This window comes from Helianthus annuus, chromosome 16 (assembly GCF_002127325.2).
Source record: "Helianthus annuus cultivar XRQ/B chromosome 16, HanXRQr2.0-SUNRISE, whole genome shotgun sequence".
NCBI classification, from domain to species: Eukaryota; Viridiplantae; Streptophyta; class Magnoliopsida; order Asterales; family Asteraceae; genus Helianthus; species Helianthus annuus.
Window position 1 is genome coordinate 120,143,982 of NC_035448.2, and position 24,949 is coordinate 120,168,930.

Consider the following 24,949-nt stretch of genomic DNA (forward strand, 5'->3'; position numbering starts at 1 on the left):
AGTCAAACATAGTCTATCATCGTTATTAAATCACTAAGGCCTCGTCCAGTCCTAAGTGAGCATGCATCCTATTCGCAATCAAAATTAAGCAACATCACCTGAAACATATGTAAAAACAAAGTCAGCAAAGAAATGCTGGCGAGTACATAGTTTTTGGGTGAGTGTCAGATTCATGGCTCGTTTACAAGTTGAAATATCTCGTACAACTTCGTTAATCGATATTAGAAAACCTTGTTTTGTAAAATGTTTGTATCGTAAAATGAATAACCAAGTCAAAACAGATTGGTTATAATTTATAAACCTTGATGCCAAAAATCTTAACCCAAAACCTTTGTTTTCGTAAACCAAATCATAAATCGTCCTCGTAATAAAACTCGTATGGTTATATCGTTTAGTAAACCTCGTTGTGTGACATCGTTTAAATCGTTCCCGCTATAAATCATCGTTCACTTGTTTAAATCATTCATAATCGTTCAATCGTTCAACATCGTTCTCGTACAAATCGTTCTCGTTTTAATAGTGAAAACTACTTTTGGTCGTCTCGCTAATAACATTCAAACCTTTGTGACTCGTTCATCGTTCAACTCGTATTAACAAACCACCAAAGGGTAAGTTAACAATCATCAGATTCAGTCATTACCCACCTAACCCACACATAACCATGGGTGCGGTCTGATAACGGGATTTGTCAGATCCTATGGTACCATAACCTAATACTGGTCGGTTCGGCCAAAATTAATGAATGTCATTCATTATGTAACTACAACCAACAAGTTCGTTCACATTATCAAAATCGCTATTAGTTTATTATAAACCATCTCAATCGTTTTTGAAACCATCATTAAAACATCGAAGTCGTTTTGATACATATGAATCACCCCAAAACAATCGAAAATAATAAAGGAGGGGATCTATGTACTCACCTTTGGGTGCGTTTTTATATGTTAACACAATCCCTCAAATTGTTTATTCGTCCTAAATTAAATAAGAATGATTTAATAATTGAAAACCCACAAAATATATAAGTTTCTCCGATACTTAGAATTTTCACATAACTTTGAGATTTCTCTCAAAAAGTTATTATTTTTTATTATTTTGGTCTATTTGTAAATATATACCCAAGCGTAATACACATAATCTTGTCAAGTATTATCATGTCAACATACACATATTGTAAAACACATAGCACATTGTAACACATAAAATTTACCCATGAACAACCCATTCTAGTGTATGTCGAAAATACTTATTTTAACGATTCGGCAACATTTTGTGGCGTCGGAAATCACGTATGACTAACCAAACACCAAGTAAACTTAATATAAGTTAAAATAATTATTTTTATATCAAAAATATCAGTTTGGTTACTGATCTAAAACAGTTTTATAAAAATCCTCCGAAAAGGCGATTTTTAACCGTTTTACCGCATAGTTTTGCATCAAACATTACCCGAACCATCCCAAATCGAAACGAATTGAAATTTTAACATAACCCATGTTATTTACTGAATAAAATCGTTGTTATACTCGTGATAGTGCAGGTCTTACATTAAGCACATAAATCATGCAAAATTCACATATTTTACCACTTTTTACGCTATATGTACAACATGCAAAGCTATCAAGCCTATGTCAAAGTTTCATGCCATTATTATACACCAAATAATGTTATTTTTAGTGTTTATAATCTTGTTCAAAATCACTTTTGTCATACAACCATTTTTCATCACTTCTTGAGCTTTAAATCAACATGTATCCTCATGTACAAGTGCCTAAAGCATACTATCGTATCAACATCATTTTATATGAGTTTAAATGCATCAAATGTGTGATTTATTCATGTTTATTTGCTGATGTAATTTACATTTTTCATGTCATGCATAGATCATTAAACACTTGCATTTTAACTATCTTTCAAGAACAAGCAACAACATATACAAGTACTTATCAAGAATCAAACTTCAAAACCCATACACACATACATATATGTACGGTTATATACATACATATACACCATCGTTTTTATTTTGTAACAAGACCCATTTCATTTGATTTCAAGTTTGTGAAAATTCCAAGATTCAAGAGAAACTTCAAATCATCAAGAACATCCAAGAATCAAAAGTATGATTTAAACATAATGTTATACCTTCAAGATTCAAGTAAGTTGTTGAATGAGATTTTGATGATAGGAAGCTTGGAATCACTTGAAAACACCTTGGAAACACCCTTGGATCTTCACACCAACTTGAAGCTTGCTAGAAATGGTGTTGAATTCTCAAGAACAAGTTTGAAGAAGATGAAGATGGAGAGAGAGAGAGGGGGGATGGTTATGGAGAGAGGAGAGAGAGGAGATTGAGTGGTCTTGTTGAGTGTGAAATTGTCTTGGAAAGGTATATGTAGAGATATGGGAAAGATGCATGCATCATCTCTTGGCCAATCAAGATAAAATGGAATATTTCCCAATCTTGCAAATATTTGGTGGGGCCAATATAATGATGACCGAAATTTGAAGGGGGGAGGGGTTAAAGTGTAACTTTGAATGGTAAATTAGTTAAAAACAGGTATTTACTGAATACCGGGTATTTTATCTAGCGTTTAAATCCCGGTTTGTGGCGTTCTAAATTATTTTTATTATTCTATAAAAATAAACCCGCCAAAATATTACTGAAATAAATTTCAGTTGCCGAGATTTGGCTGCGTTGTCTGCGTTTCGCAGTAGAAGCACTGTGTCGCGCAGAAACACGCGGTACGCGCTTAAACTTGAAAAATAACGTTTTTAAGCGTTTTAATTTTTTTTTCAACATGGACCTGATTAAAAATAAATTTTAATCATAACATAAAATTTTTGGGATTTAAAAATTATCCGGGCGGTCACCAACGTTCGTTTCGCAGTTCTGTCGTAATTAGTTCTTTAGTTCAAATAAACATGTTTTTGCCATACCGAATCCTTCGAAACTTATTTCTAAGTTATGTAAAGGATATTTAGGGTATGTTTGGCTTGTATCACAGTTCCGGGGTGTACGTCGCGTTAAACTGATTGCGTTTACGCACCAGTCTGCTTGTAACCTTCCAGAAAGCGATTAAAGCTTGAAATCGGAATCGAATCAAATCGTAAAATCATCACACACAATAACACATATAATAACACCAAAGCACATTGTTTTATTGATCATCAACATTGTTTTACATTATACGATGATTACAGAACACAGTTGTCACAGTCTTCCCTACTTTAGGAAATTTCGTCCCGAAATTTTTATTTAGAGGAAACTTGTGGAAACAAATGCGGATATTTCGTCTTCATCTGGTCCTCACGTTCCCTAGTAAACTCGGGGCCATGTTTGGATTCCCATCGAACTTTGACCAATCGAATCCGTTTGTTCTTCAACTGTTTGAATGTACGGTCCACTATCTCCACAGGTTTCTCAACAAAGTGCATTGTTTCATCGATTTGAATCTCGTCGAGAGGAATGTGAAGATCAGCATCAGCTAAACACTTTCGCAAATTGAACACGTGAAAAGTCGGATGAACATTTCCAAGCTCTGGAGGTAGCTCTAGTCGATAGGCAACCTTTCCAATTCTTTCAACAATCTTAAATGGTCCAACATATCGTGGTGCAAGTTTTCCTTTCTTTCCAAATCTCACCACTCCCTTCCAAGGTGACACCTTGAGTAGGACACGGTCTCCGATTTGAAATTCCAAAGGCTTGCATCGCATATCCGTATAACTCTTTTGACAGCTTCTAGCTGTCACAAGATTATCACGGATCTTCTTGATTTTGTTTGTTGTTTACAGAATGAGCTCAGGTCCAATAAGCTGAGCTTCACCGATCTTAGTCCAACAGATAGGTGAACGACATTTTCGACCGTAGAGAGCTCCGAATGGTGCCATATTGATACTAGCATGATAATTGTTGTTGTAAGAGAACTCGATCAGTGGAAGATGAGAATCCCAATTACCACCAAAGTCTATCACGCATGCCCTAAGCATATCCTCCAAAGTTTGAATCGTTCTCTCAGATTGTCCATCTGTTTGGGGATGATAAGCAGTGCTTAGATTCAGTTGGGTTTCCATAGCAGATTGCATGGTCTTCCAAAAATGAGATGAAAATCGAGCATCACGATCAGAAATGATATCCAAAGGAACACTATGTCAAGATACTATCTCATCAACGTAAATCTTTGCAAGTTTATCAGCAGATAGATCCTCGCGAATCGGAATAAAATGAGCTGATTTCGTTAAACGATCGATAACAACCCAAATAGCATCATGACCCTTAAACGTACGCGGTAACATAGTGATGAGATCCATTGCAATGTTCTCCCACTTCCAAACCGGTATCTCTGGTTATACAAGCAAACCAGAAGGTCGTTGATGTTCAGCCTTGACTTTGAGACAAGTTAGGCATTTTGACACATACAAGGCAACATCCTTCTTCATACCAGGCCACCAGAACTGAGTACGAAGATCCTTGTACATTTAATCAGCACCAGGATGGATAGAATATCGAGACTTGTGAGATTCGTCCATTACCAAGTTGCGAAGATCGTCTTGTTTCGGGATCCACAAACGATCCTTGAAGTATAGCAACCCATCGTCCTTCGTTTCGAGTTTAAGTTCGAGTTGAAGCGGTAGCTCATATTTCAATAAGCCTTTGATCATACAAGATCGTTCAGCTTCAAGGACACGATATTGAATATCAGATAGAGTTTGAACATAATGAAGCTTGACTCGTTCCTTTCGACTAAGCGCATCGGCTACGACATTCTCCTTACCAGGATGGTAGCAGATCTCGCAATCATTATCGTTTAGGAGTTCAACCCAACGTCGTTGCCTCATGTTCATCTCCTTCTGATTTAGAATATGCTGGAGACTTTTGTGGTCTGTGAAAACCACACACATTGTTCCATAGAGGTAGTGTCTCCAGATTTTAAGTGCGAAAACCACAGCTCCTAATTCGAGATCGTGAGTTGTGTAGTTCTTCTCGTGAACTTTCAGCTGTCTAGACGCATAGGATATGACTTTACTCGTTGCATAAGAACGCAACCAAGTCCTAGATTCGATGCGTCACAATAGACAACAAAATCTTCGTTTCTCTCAGGTAGAGATAAAACGGGAGCATCACATAGCTTCCGTTTCAGTGTTTGGAACGCTTCTTCTTGCTTTAGTCCCCACTCGAAAGGCTTATTTTTCTGAGTCAAAGCAGTGAGTGGAACCGCGATCTTTGAGAAATTAGAAATGAATCAACGATAAAAACCAACAAGACCAAGAAATGATCAAATCTCTGTAGGTGTCGTCGGTGTATTCCAATCCTTAACAACTGCTATTTTGCAAGGATCAACATGGATACCCTGCTCATTGACTATATGACCCAAGAACCGAACTTCTTTAAGCCAAAATTCACACTTGGAGAATTTAGCAAAAAGTTGTTCCTTCTTTAGGAGTTCCAATGTCAAACGAAGGTGTTGCTCGTGATCGGCTCGAGACTTCGAATAAATGAGAGTATCGTCGATGAACACAATGATGAACTTATCTAAATAAGGTTTACAAACCCTGTTCGATAAGTCCATGAAGATAGCTGGATCATTTGTCAAACCAAAAGGCATGACAGTGAACTCGTAATGCCCATATCTTGTATGGAAAGCAGTTTTGGGAATATCTTCTTCGAGTACACGAAGTGGATGATACCCAGAACGCAGATCGATCTTGGAAAACCATGAAGCACCCTGCAGCTGGTCGAAGAGATCATCAATTCTAGGTAGGGGATATCGATTATTGATGGTAAGCTTATTAAGCTCACGATAATCGATACACATTCGAAAAGATCCATCTTTCTTTTTCACAAAGAGGACAGGAGCTCCCCAAGGCGAAAAGCTCGGACGGATGAATCCTTTATTAGACAACTCTTGAAGCTGTTTCGATAACTCTTGCATCTCCGATGGCGCAAGACGATAAGGTGCTTTCGCAATCGGGTTGGCATTGGGTACAAGGTCAATATGAAACTCGACTTGACGAACTGGAGGCAAACTAGGCAGTTCATCGGGAAATACCTCTGGATAATCCCGAACAATCGGAATATCCTGAATACTCTTGCTCTTGCCTTTCTCCTCGGTGACATGCGCCAGGAAAGCAACATATCCTTTTTGCAAATAACTTTAGGCCTTTGTACACGACATAAGCTTCAAACCACCAGATGGCTTCTCTCCACGAACTTCCCGAACATCGCCAGACGGAAGAGGAATACGAACAATCTTATCGAAACAAACCACCTCAGCATGATATTTGGTTAACCAATCCATCCCCACGATAATATCGAAACTCCCAAGTTGCATCGGCGTGAGGTCAATGGGAAAAAGATGGTTATCAAGGTTTAACTGACAATCACGTATAACAGAATCGAGAACAAGAGGTTTACTAGTAGCAACTTTGACAGATAAGGGTTTCCTCAGTTTAGTTCTAGGTATCGCAAGCAAAGGTTCAAAAGATAATGAAACAAAACTTCTATCAGCACCAGAATAAAGAAGAATAGATGAAGGTCGATTGTTAACAAGAAACGTACCATTAACCACTTCGTTGTCAGCCCTCGCTTCGTTGGCATTCAGATTGTACGCTCGCCCACGAGCGGGATTCACATTTGCGTTGACATTCGCATTCGGGTTCGCATTAGCATTCGCGTTTGCATTCACCCGTCTCGGACAGTTGTTGCGGAAGTGACCAAACTCTCCACAATTGAAACATGAACCCGGTGGGAATCTAGCAGCATTCCCCTGAACTGGAGCTTGATTCTGAACAATCTGATTCTGACCCAAACGACAATTGTTGGCCAGATGCCCAAACTTACCACATGTTGTGCACTACCTACAAGCTTGTTGTGCAACATGATGATCGTTGCAGTGAGCACAATGAGGTGCGGTACCAGCATACGCTTTCTTCACAGGCAGTTGAGCTGGTGGGTTCTAAGGGTTCTGAGCAGTAACTGCAAAGTTCTGAGCACCCTTTCACTTTCTCGACTTCTCCGACGACTCACCTTTCTTACCCTTACCCTTTTCCTTGACAGCTTCGGTTGACTTCTACTTATCACCCTTGCAGGTAAGTTTACCTGTCACACCCCTATTTTCCACGTGTCACCGGTGGGCCCGGTGGGGAGTATCGTGATGTAGTTGATATCATCATAGTCAAACAGCACAAATTTAAAATGCACAGCAGAAGCAAAAAGATAGATTTATTTCAACCGAATAATTATTGTAATATGAAGTATCACAAACAGTTGAAATAGATCCACAGGCGGATCAAAAGAAAAAAAGAAACTTGTTCAACAGATTTATTTGCATCCAAGCTTGTGAGACTCTAAATGATGCTAAGGAGAGGCCAGCCTATTATGCCTAGTACCTGCACTTAATCTTTTTGGTAAAATACGTCAGTTTACACTGGTAAATACAATTTACTGACTCATTTTGAAAAGCTTTAAAATTGATTCGAATGCACATGGCACAAAAAGATTTTTATAACTTGGGATAATCATTTGAATATAATACTTGTAAAGAATTACATGTTTATTTTGCGTCTAGTAGCCCGGTTCATGCCGGGTTAAAGATTAATAGACACACCACATAATATAGTCCCGCGGCGGGAAACCAGCGGTTATACCTTGATAAATGTAAATGCACTGACGGGTGTACGCCTACACCCGTGTGCTAAGTTCGTGGCCATTCTTTGAATGATGCCAAGGATATCCGGGACATGGTCATTAAACTCCCAAAGGCGTTAAACAAACAAAACAAATTTTTAAACGGGTCATCTTGATAATACTTAACCACTAATCGATTAAGGTCAAATGCCCGACCAAGCGGTATTTTATATACCGTACCCCAAGCCCGTATAAGGGAAAATAAGTTAAAAGTATTTACCTGAGCAAGTATAGTCACAATAAGCAAGTGCAAATATCTTTTACTGGATCTCCTATTCTGGAACGAAGGTTTATAATAACCTATTAGAATCCTAACGGGTCTTTAATTTAGCCTAAGCTTAGATCGGTTAGTTTTTGAAGAATGAATATGGTTTAATCGCATGGAAGGCGAAGACCGGTTTAGAATGTGGATTTGACCTGACAAGCTTGCATGCTTGTTTAATATGGGTAACTTAAACACATTCTGGATTTTGAGACAATAATGATATGGTTTAACTAGTTTCGGCTAAAATGTGTAAACTAGTTATATAAGCCGATCCGAACGCGGAGAGTGCGTAACGAGTAACCATATGAATCATAAACAAGTTCCCTGAGTTAATATGCACTAAATATGTTGTGATATCAGTAAGATATCTCCTGTTATGCCCAAAATGATTTTAAACACAAACTATGCCTCATAAGGGCATTTTGGTCATTTTAAAGGGTATAAAAGAGTTTAATTTGTAATCTGAGTTACAGGCCTGATTTATTTAGTAAATATACTTAATTTAATAAGTTATAACAGTAGGGTATCTTATATATGTGAAATTTACTAATTATAACCATATTATGCACCGAATGGGCATTTTGGTAATTTCACATAAGCCTAAAAGGTCAAAACTGGAAATCTGAGTTTAAAACTTTTGTTTACTGTTATAATATAAAAATTTACTGAATATATCAGTAGGTATCAACCCTTATATATGTAAACTAGTTTTGATACATACTATGTCGTAAAAATGGCTAAAAAGGCGATTTGGAGCCATTTTCGGGTTTTGTATAGAAAGCTGATATTTTTAATATTCTAGAAGGCTCAAAATAATTTATTTAACATAATAAATCAGTAGAAAAAGGTTTAAGGTCAAAAGGATTCATAAACTCATTTTATAGCCCAAAAGGGCAAAACCGACAATAACCGATTTAAGCTTAAAACTCTAAGTTATGCTCAGCCTAAAAATAAATAAAAATCTACAAAAATCCCAAAATATTATTTTATATCAGTAGGTAAAAAGTTTGATATTAAAATTTGGGTTTAGATAGGTTATATGCTAATTACGCTAATTAATTACTAAGAATGCTTCTAATTACGCTAATGAGCATAACTCTTAATCTAGACTTCAAACTAATGTCAAATTTTAGCTGCAAGCTTATAAATTAGTAACTAAGGTGTCTACTCTTTTACATTTTCAAAAATCACATTTTAAGGTCATTTGGGCATAATGGTCAATATATAAGCGATTAACGGAAACATGCATAAGAATTTGATGTCTAATGAACCAAGTTCTATAATCACAGAGGGTTATACTAACATGTATTTAGGTCCAAAAGAAGTTCTAAGGCAATCCTAAACTTGGCTTAAATGGGTCAGAACTGAAAGTCAAAGCATAAGTCAAACTATGCGACTTTCGGTTCCAAACCGAGCCTAAACTGAAAATTGTCGGGGTAAACATTTTTAGACATGTTCTTACATTATTTACCAAGTTATATTAATGATAAAATAGGTTTCATGGATCCTACATTGCTAATTATGCATTAATTTGAAAATAAGCATTCTGTTGACTTTTTAAAGTAAGCTTTGACCCGACAATTGACATAGTTAGAGTAGGAATTTGATAATACCCTTTTAAGGGTTTATTACCCACATAATTACCCACTCATAGGTATTTTTAATTCGGGATTTGACTGAATAAATTATGAGTAATCTCGAAGTCAAACCTTAATTACGACAGTTTGACTTTTAGTTAATTAACTAAGCTAAACTGAATTAGGAAGGGTTAAGTATACTTACAAGAGTCCTAATTGCGACTAGAGACCACTAGGAAGCTTGCTTGATGACCAGAGAGCTCCAGGAAAGAAGTTGTGAATGTTTGCAAATGCAAGTGAGAAATGTTACAACTTGGATGGCCTTATATATGCACTTTGATCACTTAGGATCATGCCAAAGAGGTCTACAGATGTTATAAGATCAGTACAAGTGCCCCTATTGCATGTAAAACCATTGGAGAGATCTCTGGTATAAGAAAACTACCATTTTAAGTCGGTTACAGACCTGAACTGGCAGCTGTGCATGTTTTCTGACGCTGTACTGTTCTCGCGGGCCGCGTAAACCCTTAATGGTTTCTTACGCGGGCCGCCTGGCCTCCCATTACCAGCCAAACAAGTTTCACATATTTATATTTCAGCCCCTGGTCCTTTGTAACGTGGTTTTAAGCTCCCATTTTGCATTTTCAGCCTTCTAACCTTACTTTTAAGGGCTTTATGACTTATACAAACTTGGTTAAGTCCTTGTTTAACTTTGTGGTCACCCATAAGGCCTCAGAATTCAATGTTGACGCTTTTAACCCCTCGTATACGAATTTCATCATAACATTCTCATACATTAACGAAACTTTATGAAATTTTTATCACACAATCTAGTGAGCATAATTTATCGTTACAAAGCTTTGGGTTTGCTAAAAAGGTCACTCAGAGGTATACTTTAAACATGTTGACACATTTAACCCCCGTAGTTTGTAATCTCTCACTTTCTTTCATTTTTAGCTTCGTATGATCCATGATTTATTCGTTTGAAGGTATAAACATCTTGTAGGGCTATTTTAAAATATATTTATCCATTGTTGACACTTTGGACCCTTATTCACATAGTTTTCTTGTTTGTCAACTTTAGTCCCTCTAAAGTATTCTTTCACACGTTCAAAGCTTGCGACACGTGTTAATACATTATTGGACATGAATTTTCGAGGTGTTACATTACCCTTCCTGACTTGCGACTCAGTCAGGGTAGAAGATAACTCAATCGCTTGACGAACAGTAGTAGGATTAACACCAGTCACAATATCCTGTACGGAATCAGGTAACCCATCGATATACCTCTCTATCGCTTTCTCCAACGGGGTAACCATAGTAGGACACAAAAGACTGAGTTCCTCAAATCGATCTGTATACGCACAGTGTTCACCCCCATCTTGCTTGAGATCGTCAAACTCTCGTTCCAAAGCTCGAATTTCATGACGGGGACAGAACTCTTTCATCATGAGAGCTCGAAGCTCTTCCCATGTTTGTGCCAATGCCTCTTCGGCACCCCTATCGCGCATCACTCCGTTCCACCATGTAAGGGCACGCTTCTCAAACACACTTGATGCAAGTTCAACCTTACGCCCATTCGGACATTGCACATGTCTGAATGTGCTTTCGATACTTTCGAACCATTGAAAGAGCGCAATTGCTCCTTGCGACCCAGAAAACTTCAACGGCTTAGCGGAATTGAAACTCTTGAAATTACATTGTGCATTGTTATTATTGTTGTTGTATAGCTCGTGGATTTGGGTCACCACGCCTGGAAGCACATCAACCATTTGCTGAGAGACAAGGGCTGCGACTTCTTCAGCAGTAAAAGATTGTGCATCACGTTGAGGAGGGATTGTCTAACAAGGGAATATGAGAACCGAGTGAGGCCGACAATTTAGGAAAAACAGAAGAGGTACTGAAAATATCGATGAAACATAAGGAAGGCGATCCTTTGTTCGTTACCTCGAACAAATAAACGACACGCAGTGACAAATCAAAGTAATGAATCAAAATAATGTATCGTGAAGACATGCTCGCCTATAAGTAGGGCTGTAAACGAACCGAACGTTCAGCGAACAGTTCGTGAACTGTTCGGCGGGAAGTTCGTTTATGTTCCTTCGTTTAATAAACGAACGAACATGAACAAGAAATTCTGTTCAATTAGTTAAATGAATGAACATGAACAGAGGTCTCGTTCGTTTGATTGTGTTCGTGAACGTTCGGTAAGGTGTTCGTGAACATTTGTTGATTTGTGTTCGTTTATGTTCGTATTGTGTTTTAGTTGAAGATCTTTGTACTTTCTTATATTTTATTTAATTTGTACTTTTTATATTATTAAACTTTTATTTATTTTATTTCCCTAACAATTAAACTAGGAAACCCACTTTCACCTTTTTTATGCATCATTTACCTTTAATTTCTCATTATTTACATCCATGAATACGATCGACCTCCGTTCAACAATAAGGGATTCAAGTTCGAGTGCTACTCTCTGGGCCATCTATCTTTATCCTTCGTCGAGTTCGCTAAATTTATTTGTGTTCGTTTGTGTTCGTGAACCGTTCGTGAACACGCTCATTTCCTTAATGAACGAACACGAACATAAAATCTCTTTCGGTAAGTGTTCATGAACCGTTCGTGAACACATTTATTTCCTTAACGAACGAACACAAACAAGGCCTTGTTCGTGTTCGTTCGGCTCGTTTACAGCTGATACGTGGTCGAAAACCGGTGCTTGTAATTGTTTAATTTGATGTTTTTACACAAGTTTTAGTTTCGAATTGCCTACTCTTGATTAGATATGTATTTTACAGATCTAACGGAGTTAAAGGAGCTTTTCGGGAGCTTTACGGGTCATCGGGATGAAAAACAAACCACCGGGAAGCAAAATGGGTCAACCGGGAGTAAGGGAAGCGAAAAACAGAAAGTGCAGCTTTTGGGCACCGTCGCCGACGCCCAGAAGGGCCGTCGCCGACGGTTGGTGCAATTGTCCATCGCTGAAAATGTCCGTAGACAGCAACATTCGCCGTCGGCCAAAATTGGAGAAACAAGCACCGTCGCCGACGGGGCTTCAGGCCGTCGGCGACGGTTTCCAGATGTTGATTACGCGAATTTTTGGTCCCTTGGGGTTTGGAACGATCAAAAAGGGTTGGTGGGTCATCAATACGTAAGTTACACTTGTATTGGAGTTTGAACTTTGTCCTTGGAGCCAATTACCATACACAATTCACCTACCATTCCATCTATCTTCATCTCTACAACCCGAATTCATCATCATCACAATCAATCCATAGCCCTAGTTCTTCATCCATTCACCACTTCACCATCATCATTCCATAAACCCTAATTCTCCATCATTCACCAATCCTCCAATCAAGCTTCAAGATGACTCCATCCGCATTCCAAACATCCGGTGATCAAGTTGCATCAACCATGAGCGGCTAATCATCTCGGTTTCACCCTGGTGTAGGTAGTTGTTAATTTTAGGGTTTCAATTTGTTCTTGTTTCATCTTAGTGACAATTTGTATTTGGTTTTTGAAACTTTGGACAATAGTATTACATTTGTTACGAATTCGTGAATTGTCGAGCGATGTTAAAAGTTATGACTTTGCGAAACGGTAATATGTAATTGTGCATTGTCGTTGTTAGGATTTACTTGTGTTGATTACAAAGTGTCTTTTTGTCCGTTCTTCGGGGCGTTGATAGTTAGTAGCACCTAAGTCACGGTACACTAAATCCGTTAATCGAATGCATTTGAGTTGAAACTAAAACTTGTAGAAATCCTAGGTTAACAATTACCGAAACCGGGTGTGATTCCTTTTTATCATTATTGTTCTAGTAACCAATTTCTTGCAATTGTTAATTAGTAGTTATTCATCATTTTCATCAATTCATCTAATCTAAAATCATATCCTTCAATTAAACAAAAACACAAAAATTATTCTAGTAAGCTTCATAATTGTGACAATTGTTTTAATTCATTCGAATCCATACACAAACCACATACTCTTCGTGGTTCGACCCCTTACTACCACTAACACATTGTTAAGGGTAATTTGGGCTTATAAATATTATCTTTGACCGGAGCGCGACACTCCGATCAAATTTTGGCGCCGTTGCCGGGGAGTGCGTGCGCTTTGTGTTTGGATATTGTTTGAATTTTTCGTGATTAACTGTTTAATTTGGTTAGCTTTCTTGTTTGCACTTGTCTTTTTCCTTGTTACGCGGGGTGTGTTACTTGTGCAGGTTACAGGTAGTGCATGCATACGTGGAACTCCGGGAGGACTTCACCTTTAGTCTACGAACCGGAAATCGAAAGACTCGCAAGAAGGAACCTAGCAAGCCGGTTAGAAGCAACTCTTGCTTCTAATCGAACCAACCAAACACCACCACTCACACCGACCATTGAAACCGATTCAATGGCGAATCAAAACTCCAATCAAAACCAGAACCAATTCCAATACCGGAGCACCTTTAATCCCGCTCAAAACACCCAACCTATACCTCAAGAACAACCGGGTGGTAACACCAACGCTAGACCACCCACTCCACCTTTCCGAAACCAAAATCCCAACAACACCCAACGAACACCCCAACAACAAACCCTTCACCGACAAGCGTCGTTACCTATCAACCTTGATGATCGGAATGTCAATTCCGACCGTAGAGGTAATCGTGATCGCGGCAATCCCGCGGATGAAGACCCATTTTTCAATATCGACGATTTGAGGAATGCAATCCCCGATGATGAACCTTATAGTGTTCCCGGTTATCACTCGCCGGAACATGTAAGCATTCATACGGAAAACTCGGATGATGGGGGTTATTATGACGATCGAGCGAACGATGATGAAGATTGGGGATACATCAATCGGGGCAATGTCTACAACGCAAGGGATTATGAAGATGAAGAGTTTGGCTATCAAAATGCCAACTACGTTGGGGATGAAGAGTATGGCTACTGGAATAGAAGGAATGACGGTTACGGGAATAACCGCCAACCACGAAACAACAACCAACGGAACCGAAATGAAGGGTATGACAATAACAATAATAATAGAAACCCCAATCGGATTCCTCGTTTCATAGGAGGTGGCAATCAAAGAGGAAATCAAGGTGGGAATCAAGTAAGGGGCGAGAGAAGAGATGAGCGACGAGATGAAAGAAGGAATGAGAGAAGAGACGATAGAAGAGATAACCGAAGAAATGATGATCAAGAAGTGAACGGTCCTTATCGTCGTCAACAACCTCCACGGGGAGTGAATGACCGTTTTAGGCCCATTGTTACCGAAAATGATTCACCAATCGTTTGTGAGCGAAGGATGTTTGATTGTAAACCTCATTACATCAACATACTTCCTCACTTCAATGGGAGATCAAACGATGAACCGTACACACATTTGGCAGAATTCTCTTCTATTTGTAGCACTATAGGGGGCACAACTTTGCGTTAGAAGAAGTCAAACTTCGCTTGTTCCAATTCTCATTGAAAGACAAAGCGAAGCAATGGTTCCTTACCCTCCCGGCCAATAGCATCCGCACATGGGGAGAAATGCAACAAGCATTTTTAGATGAGTACTATTCTATGGCGAAGACCGATGATGCTCGTGATGAAATTAGGTCTTTTCTCCAATTATCGGGTGAGCCGTTGCACGAAGCGTTCACTAGATTCAGAGAAATGATGCGAAGATGCCCACATCATCAAATCGAGAAGTGGGAATTGGTCAAGTGCTTTGTACGGGGTTTAGATGATACAACATGGAATCGTCTCGAGTCGACAAGTAATGGGACTCTCTTGAGCAATCACGAAGATGATGATTGGGAGTTTTTAGTGCGGCTGAGTAAGCAGTCAAAAGAGAAAGAGTCGGCCGATAGAGCTAAAAAACACCCCGTTTCCCGATCACTTCCCGATCTCGATTCTAAGGATCGGATTTCTACTTTAGAACGGGAAATGGCTCGCATAAAAAGAAGGAAGTAAACGCGGTGCAGTTTGCGGTGTGTGAGGATTGTGGAGATATTGGCCATACGACCGATCAATGTCCAACGGGGCTGGGTGAGTACACCGAGGAAGTCAATCAAGTGTTCGGGGATAGAAACAACAATGACATGAACTCGAACACTTACCATCCCGGGTTGAGAAACCATCCCAACTTCCGATATGGGAATGCCGCGAATCAAATGAACCCGAACTTTCAACCGGGTAACCAAAGCGGTTCATCGTATCAAAATCGCCAAGGCGGTAACCAAGGGGGTTATCAACGTAATTACAATCAAGGGTACCAAGGTCGGGACAACAATCACCAAGGAGGGTACCGAAGGAATTACAATAATCAAGGCGGTAATGGAAGCGGGTCAAACAACCAAGGGGGTGGTAATGATTTGAATGCAAAGATGAATGCGATGCTTTCGATGATGCAAGAATCCAAGAAGGATAATGAGATTCAAGACAAAGCACATGAGGCATTAGCAAAACAAGTGGGTCAACTAGCGGAAGAACTGTCCCAGATAAAGGGAAGCATGGGGAAGCTTCCAAGTAACACCACGGTAAACCCTAAGCATCAAGGGTCGAGCTCGAGAAACACACGTGAGGTACATTTAAATGAAATTTCTTTACGTAGTGGTCGAGTCATAGATAATGGTGTCAAACCACCATCACCCCAGTTTGTTGAAGGGGTGGTGGAAGATGCGAGTGAAGATGAGCGTGAGGATGGTCAAACGGGTCAAAATAAAAATGATTTGAAAAAGAAAAACAACCCACCCGTTGGGACCATCCCCGTCCCCAAGGCTAAGGAAAAGGGTGTGGAGGCTAATACCGCCCCTTATCCCGAAGCATTGAAGGGACCCATGAAAAAAGTTGTAAACAAAAGAGGTCCGCAACAAGAATAGTTGTTGGAAATTTTCAAACAAGTCAAAATCAATTTACCTCTTTTGGATGCAATTAAACAAGTACCGTCGTATGCTAAGTACTTGAAAGATTTGTGTACCCAAAAATGCACTCACAAATTTCCAAAAAAACTTAGATTTAACCGAAAACGTGAGTTCGATTCTTTCGGGTGCACTTCCACCTAAGCTCCAAGATCCGGGTGCGCCTATCATTTCAATTCAAGTAGGCGATTTTAAAATCAACCGGGCACTTCTAGATCTTGGTGCTAGCGTAAGCATTCTACCGGGTAGTTTGTATGACCAATACGAGTTTGGTCCACTTCAATCGTCAAACACCACCGTGGTGCTAGCCGATTTGACACCCAAACTACCCCGTGGAATTGTTTCGGATGTGATAGTGAAAATCGAGGATTTTTACTATCCGGTGGACTTTTTGGTACTTGATTATGTGGCCAAGGACCCAACCAAACAACCTACGGTGATTTTAGGTCGACCATTCTTAGCAACTGCAAATGCTCAAATTGACTGCAGAACAGGAACCGTTGACATGACATTTGGAAACCGAAGGTTGAGGTTGCATGTTTTTTCCGGACTTATGAGCCCTCCAGTTGATGATGAATGCTATATGGCAGACATTGTTGACACGTGTATACCTCTTTGCGACACAGACGTTTATTGGGAGAACACAATGGAGGATTGTTATATCTTTGACAAGTCACAGGTGGAGGTGGAGCAAAGCATGGACGAGGAAGTAAGGAGTTTGGAGGTGCTTGCGGTTAGAGAAGGAAAACCGACATGGACGCACCAAGTTGAAAGCTTACCGGAGAGCATTGACACTAAATTGAAGCCGTCATTAGTAGAGCCTCCGGAAGTTGAGTTGAAAGCATTGCCAAAGCATCTGAAGTATGCTTATGTTGGAGAAGGCAATACCCTCCCGGTTATCATTGCATCGAATTTAACCGTGGAGCAAGAGAAAAAGTTGATGGAGGTGTTGGTCACCAATCGGGCGGCGATTGGATGGACCATTGCGGATTTGAAGGGTATTAGTCCCTCGGTGGTGATGCACAAAATCATCACGGAAGAGAATGTGACTCCCGTTCGAGATGCACAAAGGCGGTTAAATCCGAACATGCGGGAGGTCGTGAAGAAAGAAGTGTTGAAGTGGCTTGATGCGGGTATCATTTACCCTATCTCAGATAGCCAATGGGTGAGCCCAACAAAGACGGTTCCCAAGAAGGCTGGCATACAAGTCGTCAAAAATGACGCAGGTGAAGAGGTAGCCACCCGGCCAGTAACCGGGTGGCGAATTTGTATTAATTATAGGAAGTTGAATACCGCAACTTCCAAAGATCATTTTCCTTTACCTTTCATAGATCAAATAGTTGAGAAATTGTCGGGGCAAAAATTTTATTGCTTCTTAGATGGTTATTCTGGTTATAATCAAATTGCCATCCATCCGGAAGATCAATCAAAGACTACGTTTACATGTCCCTACGGTACCTTCGCATTTAGGCGAATGCCGTTTGGATTATGTAATGCTCCCGCCACCTTCCAAAGGTGCATGATGAGTATATTCTCCGATATGGTGGGAAAGTCTTTGGAAATCTTCATGGATGATTTCTCAATTTTTGGATCATCCTTTGAGACTTGTTTGGACCAACTAGATAAGGTGTTAAAAAGATGTGTTGAAACTAGTTTGGTCCTAAGTTGGGAAAAGAGCCATTTTATGGTTCAAGAGGGAATTGTGTTGGGACACGTGGTGTCAAGTCGTGGGATAGAGGTTGATCATGCTAAGGTACAAGTCATATCTACTTTACCATATCCCACGACTTTTAAAGGTGTTAGGTCGTTTTTAGGTCATGCGGGGTTTTATAGGCGGTTTATTAAGGGTTTTAGTGATATAACAAAGCCTTTATGTAATTTGTTGTTAAAAGACCAACCGTTTGATTTCAATGAAAATTGCCAAAATGCTTTTAACAATTTGAAAGAGAAACTAGTGGAGGCCCCAATCTTGCAATCGCCAAATTGGTCTTTACCTTTTGAAATTATGTGCGATGCAAGTGATTATGCAGTGGGGGCCGTGTTGGGACAACGGGTTGACAAGAAACCCGTTGCCATATACTACGCAAGTAAGACTCTTTCGGATGCGCAATTGAATTACACAACCACCGAAAAAGAGCTACTTGCGGTGGTATATGCATTGGATAAATTTCGGTCTTATATATGGGGTAGTAAAGTGATTATTTACTCTGATCACACTGCAGTTAGGTACCTCATGGAGAAAAAGGATGCAAAGCCGAGATTAATCCGATGGGTGTTGTTGCTCCAAGAGTTTGATTTGGAGATACGGGACAAGAAGGGTATCGAGAATGTGGTAGCGGACCACTTGTCCCGCTTGATGGTTGAAGATGATCCGAAAGCCTTAGAAATCAATGAGTCTTTCCCAGATGAACATATAATGAAATTAGATAAATTGCCATGGTATGCTAACATTGTCAATTATCTTGTTACAGGTGATATGCCGGCACATTGGGATAGACGGAAAAGGCAACACTTCATGTCCCAAATCAAATACTATCGGTTGGAAGAACCGCATTTGTGGAAGGAGTGTGCGGATCAAGTTATAAGAAGATGCATTGATGACGAAGAGATTCCAAGTGTCTTGCAGCATCTACACTCGTTTGCATGTGGTGGTCACTTTAGTGGTCACAAAACGGGTCACAAAGTGTTGAAGAGTGGCCTTTATTGGCCTACTATTTTCAAAGATGCAAATGAGTTTGCCAAAAATTGCATAGAGTGTCAAAAATTAGGGGGTATCTCAAAAAGGGATGAGATGCCCATGCAACCAATCCTTGTAGTCGATGTTTTCGATGTATGGGGTATTGATTTCATGGGCCCATTCCCCAATTCCTATGGCAATTTGTATATCTTGGTGGCCGTTGACTATGTGTCAAAATGGGTCGAAGCAATAGCCACCAAGACAAACGACCATTCCGTAGTATGTAATTTTGTCCAAACCAATATTTTCTCAAGGTTTGGGATTCCTCGTGTCATTATAAGTGATGGACGATCCCATTTTAAAAATTTTCGGTTTGGAAAACTTTTAAAGCGGTTTGGTGTTGACCATAGGATTGCCACCCCCTATCACCCGCAAACAAGCGGGCAAGTTGAGGTGTCAAATAGGCAAATCAAAGAGATTTTGCAAAAGACCGTGCGGGCGGACCGTAAGGATTGGTCAATTAAGTTGAACGATGCTTTATGGGCCTACCGGACGGCACATAAGACACCCATAGGCACTACACCTTACCGGTTGGTTTACGGAAAAAACTGCCATTTACCGGTTGAACTCGTGCACAAATCGTTATGGGCTATTAAAGAGGTTAATGTGCAATATGATGATGCAGGTAAAGAACGGAAGCACAAATTATGTGAGTTGGAGGAGCTACGGGAGATGGCATATGAATGCGCGTCTAAGTACAAGGATGGGATGAAAAGAGTGCATGATGCCAAGTTGAGAAAGAAAGAGTTTGAAGTGGGTCAAAAGGTGTGGCTCTACAATTCGAAGCTTAAGTTCTTTCCCGGGAAGCTCCGGAGCAAATGGATGGGACCCTATGTTGTCACCCGGGTCGGACAATTGGGTGATGTTACTATCGAGGACCCGAAGGACGGGGTACGGCAAACGGTAAATGGTCATCGGCTAAAACCGTTTCTCGATGGTAACGAGAAAGTGGATGAAAGCAAAGAATTGGTGAGCTTCGTGGCAAGCTTTCCGATTTATGACGTCGAATGAAAAGGACCGGTAACATTTGGTGTAAAGTCATGTATAATTATTTAATTGTTTGCGTATTTGGATGTTAATCGTTTCCGTTTCATACTAACCTTTCTTGATTGTGTGAAGTTCGGGCACTCCAAACGGGTCATGAAGATACAAGGTATGTTTTAGACTTGGTTATGTGCGTTGAGGACAATACACGAATTTTTGGGGGGTGGTAGGGCCGTTGATGGTTGTTGCGTTTAAAAATTTTAACTTATAAAAAAATCACAAAAACATTTTTAATAATTTTTAGGATTTTTATATGTACATAGCCCTTTATTAAAAGTTAATAAAAATTCTTCCATTTTTCATAAAAAAAAAAAAGAAAAGAAAATCCATGCACCGTCACCGACGGTAGCATGGTGCGTCGCCCGCGGTATCTAAATTTCTCCGTAGCCCAACTTTTGCCGTAGACAGCAACATAAGCCGTCGGCTCCCCATAAAAATTCATGGACCGTCGCCGACGGTAGGTACGACCGTCGCCGACGGTGCTTCAGTTTTCATCCGACGCTGCCCGTAGTTAAGCACCTAGAATCGAACCCAAACCTCTTCTTAACCTTCATAACTCATCCCAAACTCGTTTTTAACCCCTCTTGTGACCTAAAAACCGTACCATCTCATTCTCACATCCATTAAACTCCAACCTAAGCAGATTTACACATTCCCACCTCCTTCATCTTCACCTTCTTCCCCAACTTCTCTCTAGAACCCTAATTCTTCTCTTCTCCATAACTTTCTCAATCCTTAACCAAATCACTTGCTTCTTGAGCCTATCCTGAGTGATTTTTAGAGAGGAACAAAACCCCCATAACAAATTTCATCAATTCTTGCTCGTTTGCAAGATTTCTAGACGTGTGTTTTAGGGTTTTGAAGAGTGTTCATCCAAGTTTCTTGTTTTACACTTTTCTTTAGTTCTTCTTGTCAATCTTCACCAAAGGTATGAACTTTCACTTAATTTATGCATGATTTTCATATGTGTTGTTGATTTCTTCCGAAATTTTAAACTTATTGTTTAAGAGTAGGTTGTTTATCACAATGTAGGATGTGTGAGCATAAATTTCAGGGTGTTTGCTTGATTTGGGTGGGATTTGAGCATGCTTAGTTTTAGTGATGTGATTACACTAAAATTTTGGCATGATTGAACATAGTAGTGATGTTGAACATTGTTGAACCATGATTTTCTGTTGAAAAATCTTAGGATTAAACATGTTAGTCAATATAGATGATAAAATGAGCGACTTTGGAAGTTTAAAATGGCGGTTTTACATCTAAAATTTGATTGAAGTTCAACATTGCATACCATGTTCAAAGTTTGAGATTGTTGAAGGTTTGGAATGTACTAATTGTTGTTTTTGTCTTGTGATTGTAGCCATGTTTCGAGGAAGCAAGAAAGCAAAGACTTCCGGTAAAGGTTCATCTTCGGGAGCCGGCTCGGGCTCCGGGGTATATCAAAGACGTTGGGAACAACTTAGTAACGTAGAAGAGGGCGATGGGCAACTTGAAAGACAAGATTGAAATTGGGAAGAGGCTAAGAACAGTGGGTCGGCCTCGGCATGGAAGTGAGAGAAAACAAAGGCTCTTTCTCGATACAATAATAAGAGGTTGGAAGCCAAGATGTGGAAGATGAAAATGGTTACGGGCATTTCAAAACCCGTACCCGACAGGGCGGTTTGTGAACGTACGGTAGATGTTGAAGAGTTTAGGAAGATTGGTATAGTGCAAAGGTTTAAGAAACTTGGTTGGGAACGGGTGATTGACTAGTGTGATGATATCACTACTCGGGTATACTTGGTGGCAGTTTGTGAGTGGTTATCCACCCTTCGTTTTGAACACTCTGATAGACCGGCTCATAGGTGGAAGTTGATTGGTAACATTGGAAAAAGTCAAATGGTCATGTCTTTCGAACATATGAATGCTATAGCGAGGTTTGACTCGCTTGGGGTCGACGGATATGACTATTATGGGTATGATCAGTTTTTGGACAACAAGAAGAACGATGCTGACCCAGCAAGGCTTTTAGAGGACACCCTACCGGGTTCTGGGGGTGCGGGTGATGCAAGGGCCGATTTGTCTCTGATGGGAAAGATGCTTCAAGGTATCTCGTTGGAGAACATTATGGTACGGTTCGGAGATCGTGGAACGGTGAAGGCACCCGACTGTGGGGTTTTGCATGCGTTGTTATATGGGACGCCCAAGCTCTCTGGCGTCAAATTGTTATGATCAACACATGGGATACGCGGGAGTCGTTTAAACGAAAGATGATTCCTTATGCAAGGTTGATTAGCGCCATGATTCTCCAACAGAATGCATTACCTCAAGACTCACTGTGGGTGTCTAAGCCTATTGATCAATTCAACTTCGCCTCTATGAGGCGACATTGGAGAATAACCGTGAAAGCTTTTGGGCATTTGCACACGGTTGAAGATGAGCAAGGGGATAGTTACCGGTTTAATGACAAAGAGGGTGATGAAGAAGGTGATGAAGAAGAGGGCGATGAGGAGATGCCCGATGTTGAGGAGGACATTGATCCTTCCGGTCCACGGGGACCAAGGCGTAGGTACAGGAAGAAGCATAGGGAAATCTCTGCCAATGTGGCAGATTTTGTGAATCAAAGGCAAATACCGTCGTATCGGTTGTGGAACCGTGGGGATCAAGCGATCTACGACAATGTGTCGGCGGGTATTGGTGAAGCAAGAGAGTACCATGCTAGTAGGAAGGAATGGGAAGAGGCACAAGGGGCGTACTCGCAACAACAATGGAGTTTTCAATCATCTTTCCGCGAGAGGGTGGAAAAGCAGTTGGAGGAACAGCAGCTGCAATATGCGTTGCAACAATCACAAATGGAACGAATGATACAGTTGCAAGAGGAGGAAAGGGCCAGCAGACAAGCATGGGAGGAAGAGGATGCTAGGCGCCGAAATGCACAAGCAGAGTTGGACCAACGCCGATGGGGGGCGATGGCTTTCTCCAACCAGATGACGCTTAATAATTTCAAGGTGCTCCATGACCAAGAGCGCCATCAAAGAGATTAACAAGCCGGTCTCCCATATGCTGAACATTCGGGGTGGACCGATTACCCCAACCTTCCTCACCCGCAAGGGCCATCCGATCCAACCCCTCATTGGCCAGAAGCAGTCGGTTCGAGTTTCGTTCCGATGCCGTACCAACCGCCACCACAACAAGAGTCAAGCCCGCTGGATAACTATAGGGATATGTTCGAGGCCCTCACTGGTTATCCGTACCAACCGAACCCGCCAGTGAACCCTAATGAGAGATATCAGCGGTAGAGGCGAGGTACATTTTTTGTTGTTGTTGTTGTTGTTGTATATCTTTATTTTGTTTTCGTTATTCTCATTTTGTTAGTTAAATTATTGCCTAGTTAAATGAACTTTGTGGGTGTGTTCCCTATATAACCCTCACGAGACCTCTCGTCCTCCCAAGCTATTGGGGGGTTTAAAAGGGCTTGTTGCATAAGCTAAATGCAACCGTGATTCCTACGAAAGTGAGTTAGGTTTGTTGTTGTTGTAAAATTTTTTGCACAAAAATCGAAGTAAAATAATGCATGGCTTGGTAATGTGTTCATAAAAAGGGTAGAACTACGTAACTAACAAATTTTGATGGTTATGAGAAGCACGCTTCTACACAAGGATTAGAATTTTTGGGTACAACATGTTCGCGGGACAACCATTTTTATGAAGAGACGAAGGACATGAGCATCAAGCGATAAAAATCAGGTGCATGTGTTTCTTTTTACTTTGATTGTTAGTTAGGAATAAGTGGATTGTAATGTGTATTTTAATTTCCGGGGTGAAAAGTTGGGAAGGTTAGTCGTGTCACATCCCTTGTGCATTTTTAAAACTCTAGTTCTTACACATTGAGGACAATATGTACTTCAAGTGTGGGGATGGGGGAGTAGTAAAAATTTTCGATTTTGACCCATACATTTAAACACTACACATTGAGGACAATGTTTGCCTCAAGTGTGGGGATGGGGGAAAATTTCAAATTTTTTTTCAAAAATGTCTTGTTTCAAAAGCAATCTTAAAAGCACAAGTAACCAAGTCAATGAGGGATGGCACAACTTATTTGGTCTTTTGTCATGGTCAAGTTCAAATTAATAGCATGACGGGTATTTAGCGGGTGGTTATTTGGGAATAATCCGCCTAAGAAACTAGTATATCATGCATATCACATATGTGTTTCTAGTTATTGAATAAAAGGCAAAAATCATTGCCTTGGAGTTGACGTTTATAGTGTACTTGAGTTTAAAATAGTTGCGTTGTAATAAAGATCGAATTTTCATCACCTTAGCCACTTTAAAATATCCTTTTCCCTACCCTTAGCCTAGCCCCGTTACAACCCTTCAAAGACCTTTTGACTTGTGCTTAGTATTCGTGATCAATGGTGGAGAATGATTGGGTTGCAAGCCTATGCGGGTACGTGTTCTAACCGGTTTTGAGCGATTAATTGATTGTAGTGCTAATACATTATACATATTAGCCAAATTTTAAGCCGAGTGGAGAGAACATTGTGAGGGATATGCATGACTTGTTAGTTTTACGGGCGGGTTAATCTTGGATAACCATTATTATATGTGATTATTCACTTTGCCGGTAAATATGTGGAGATTGTAAAGAATGTGAACTTTTGTATGACAATAGACCTTAACCCTTGTCTCGGGGAATGGGATATGTATTCTTTGTTCGACCCACGTGAAAGTGGAAACAGATTTGCTTGA

At 40.2% G+C, this 24,949-nt stretch overlaps 1 protein-coding gene across 1 annotated transcript; it reads left to right on the top strand.

Moving 5' to 3' along the window:
- Positions 1-15,692: 15,692 nt before the first annotated feature.
- LOC110919529 (translation initiation factor IF-2-like) lies at positions 15,693-21,726 on the top strand. Its single transcript, XM_022163796.1, has 2 exons — positions 15,693-16,047; positions 21,581-21,726. Exons 1-2 carry the CDS (start codon positions 15,693-15,695, stop codon positions 21,724-21,726), a joined length of 501 nt encoding a protein of 166 aa, XP_022019488.1.
- The last annotated feature ends 3,223 nt before the right edge of the window (positions 21,727-24,949 follow it).

What these genes read in the sequence shown, in the direction of transcription:
- LOC110919529 (XM_022163796.1), top strand. Translation starts at nt 15,693, where the DNA reads ATGAACCCGAACTTTCAACCGGGTAACCAAAGCGGTTCATCGTATCAA. An exon ending in AAGCATGGGGAAGCTTCCAA is followed by an intron (nt 16,048 to 21,580) that starts GTAACACCACGG and finishes TTGTGATTGTAG; the next exon opens with CCATGTTTCGAGGAAGCAAG.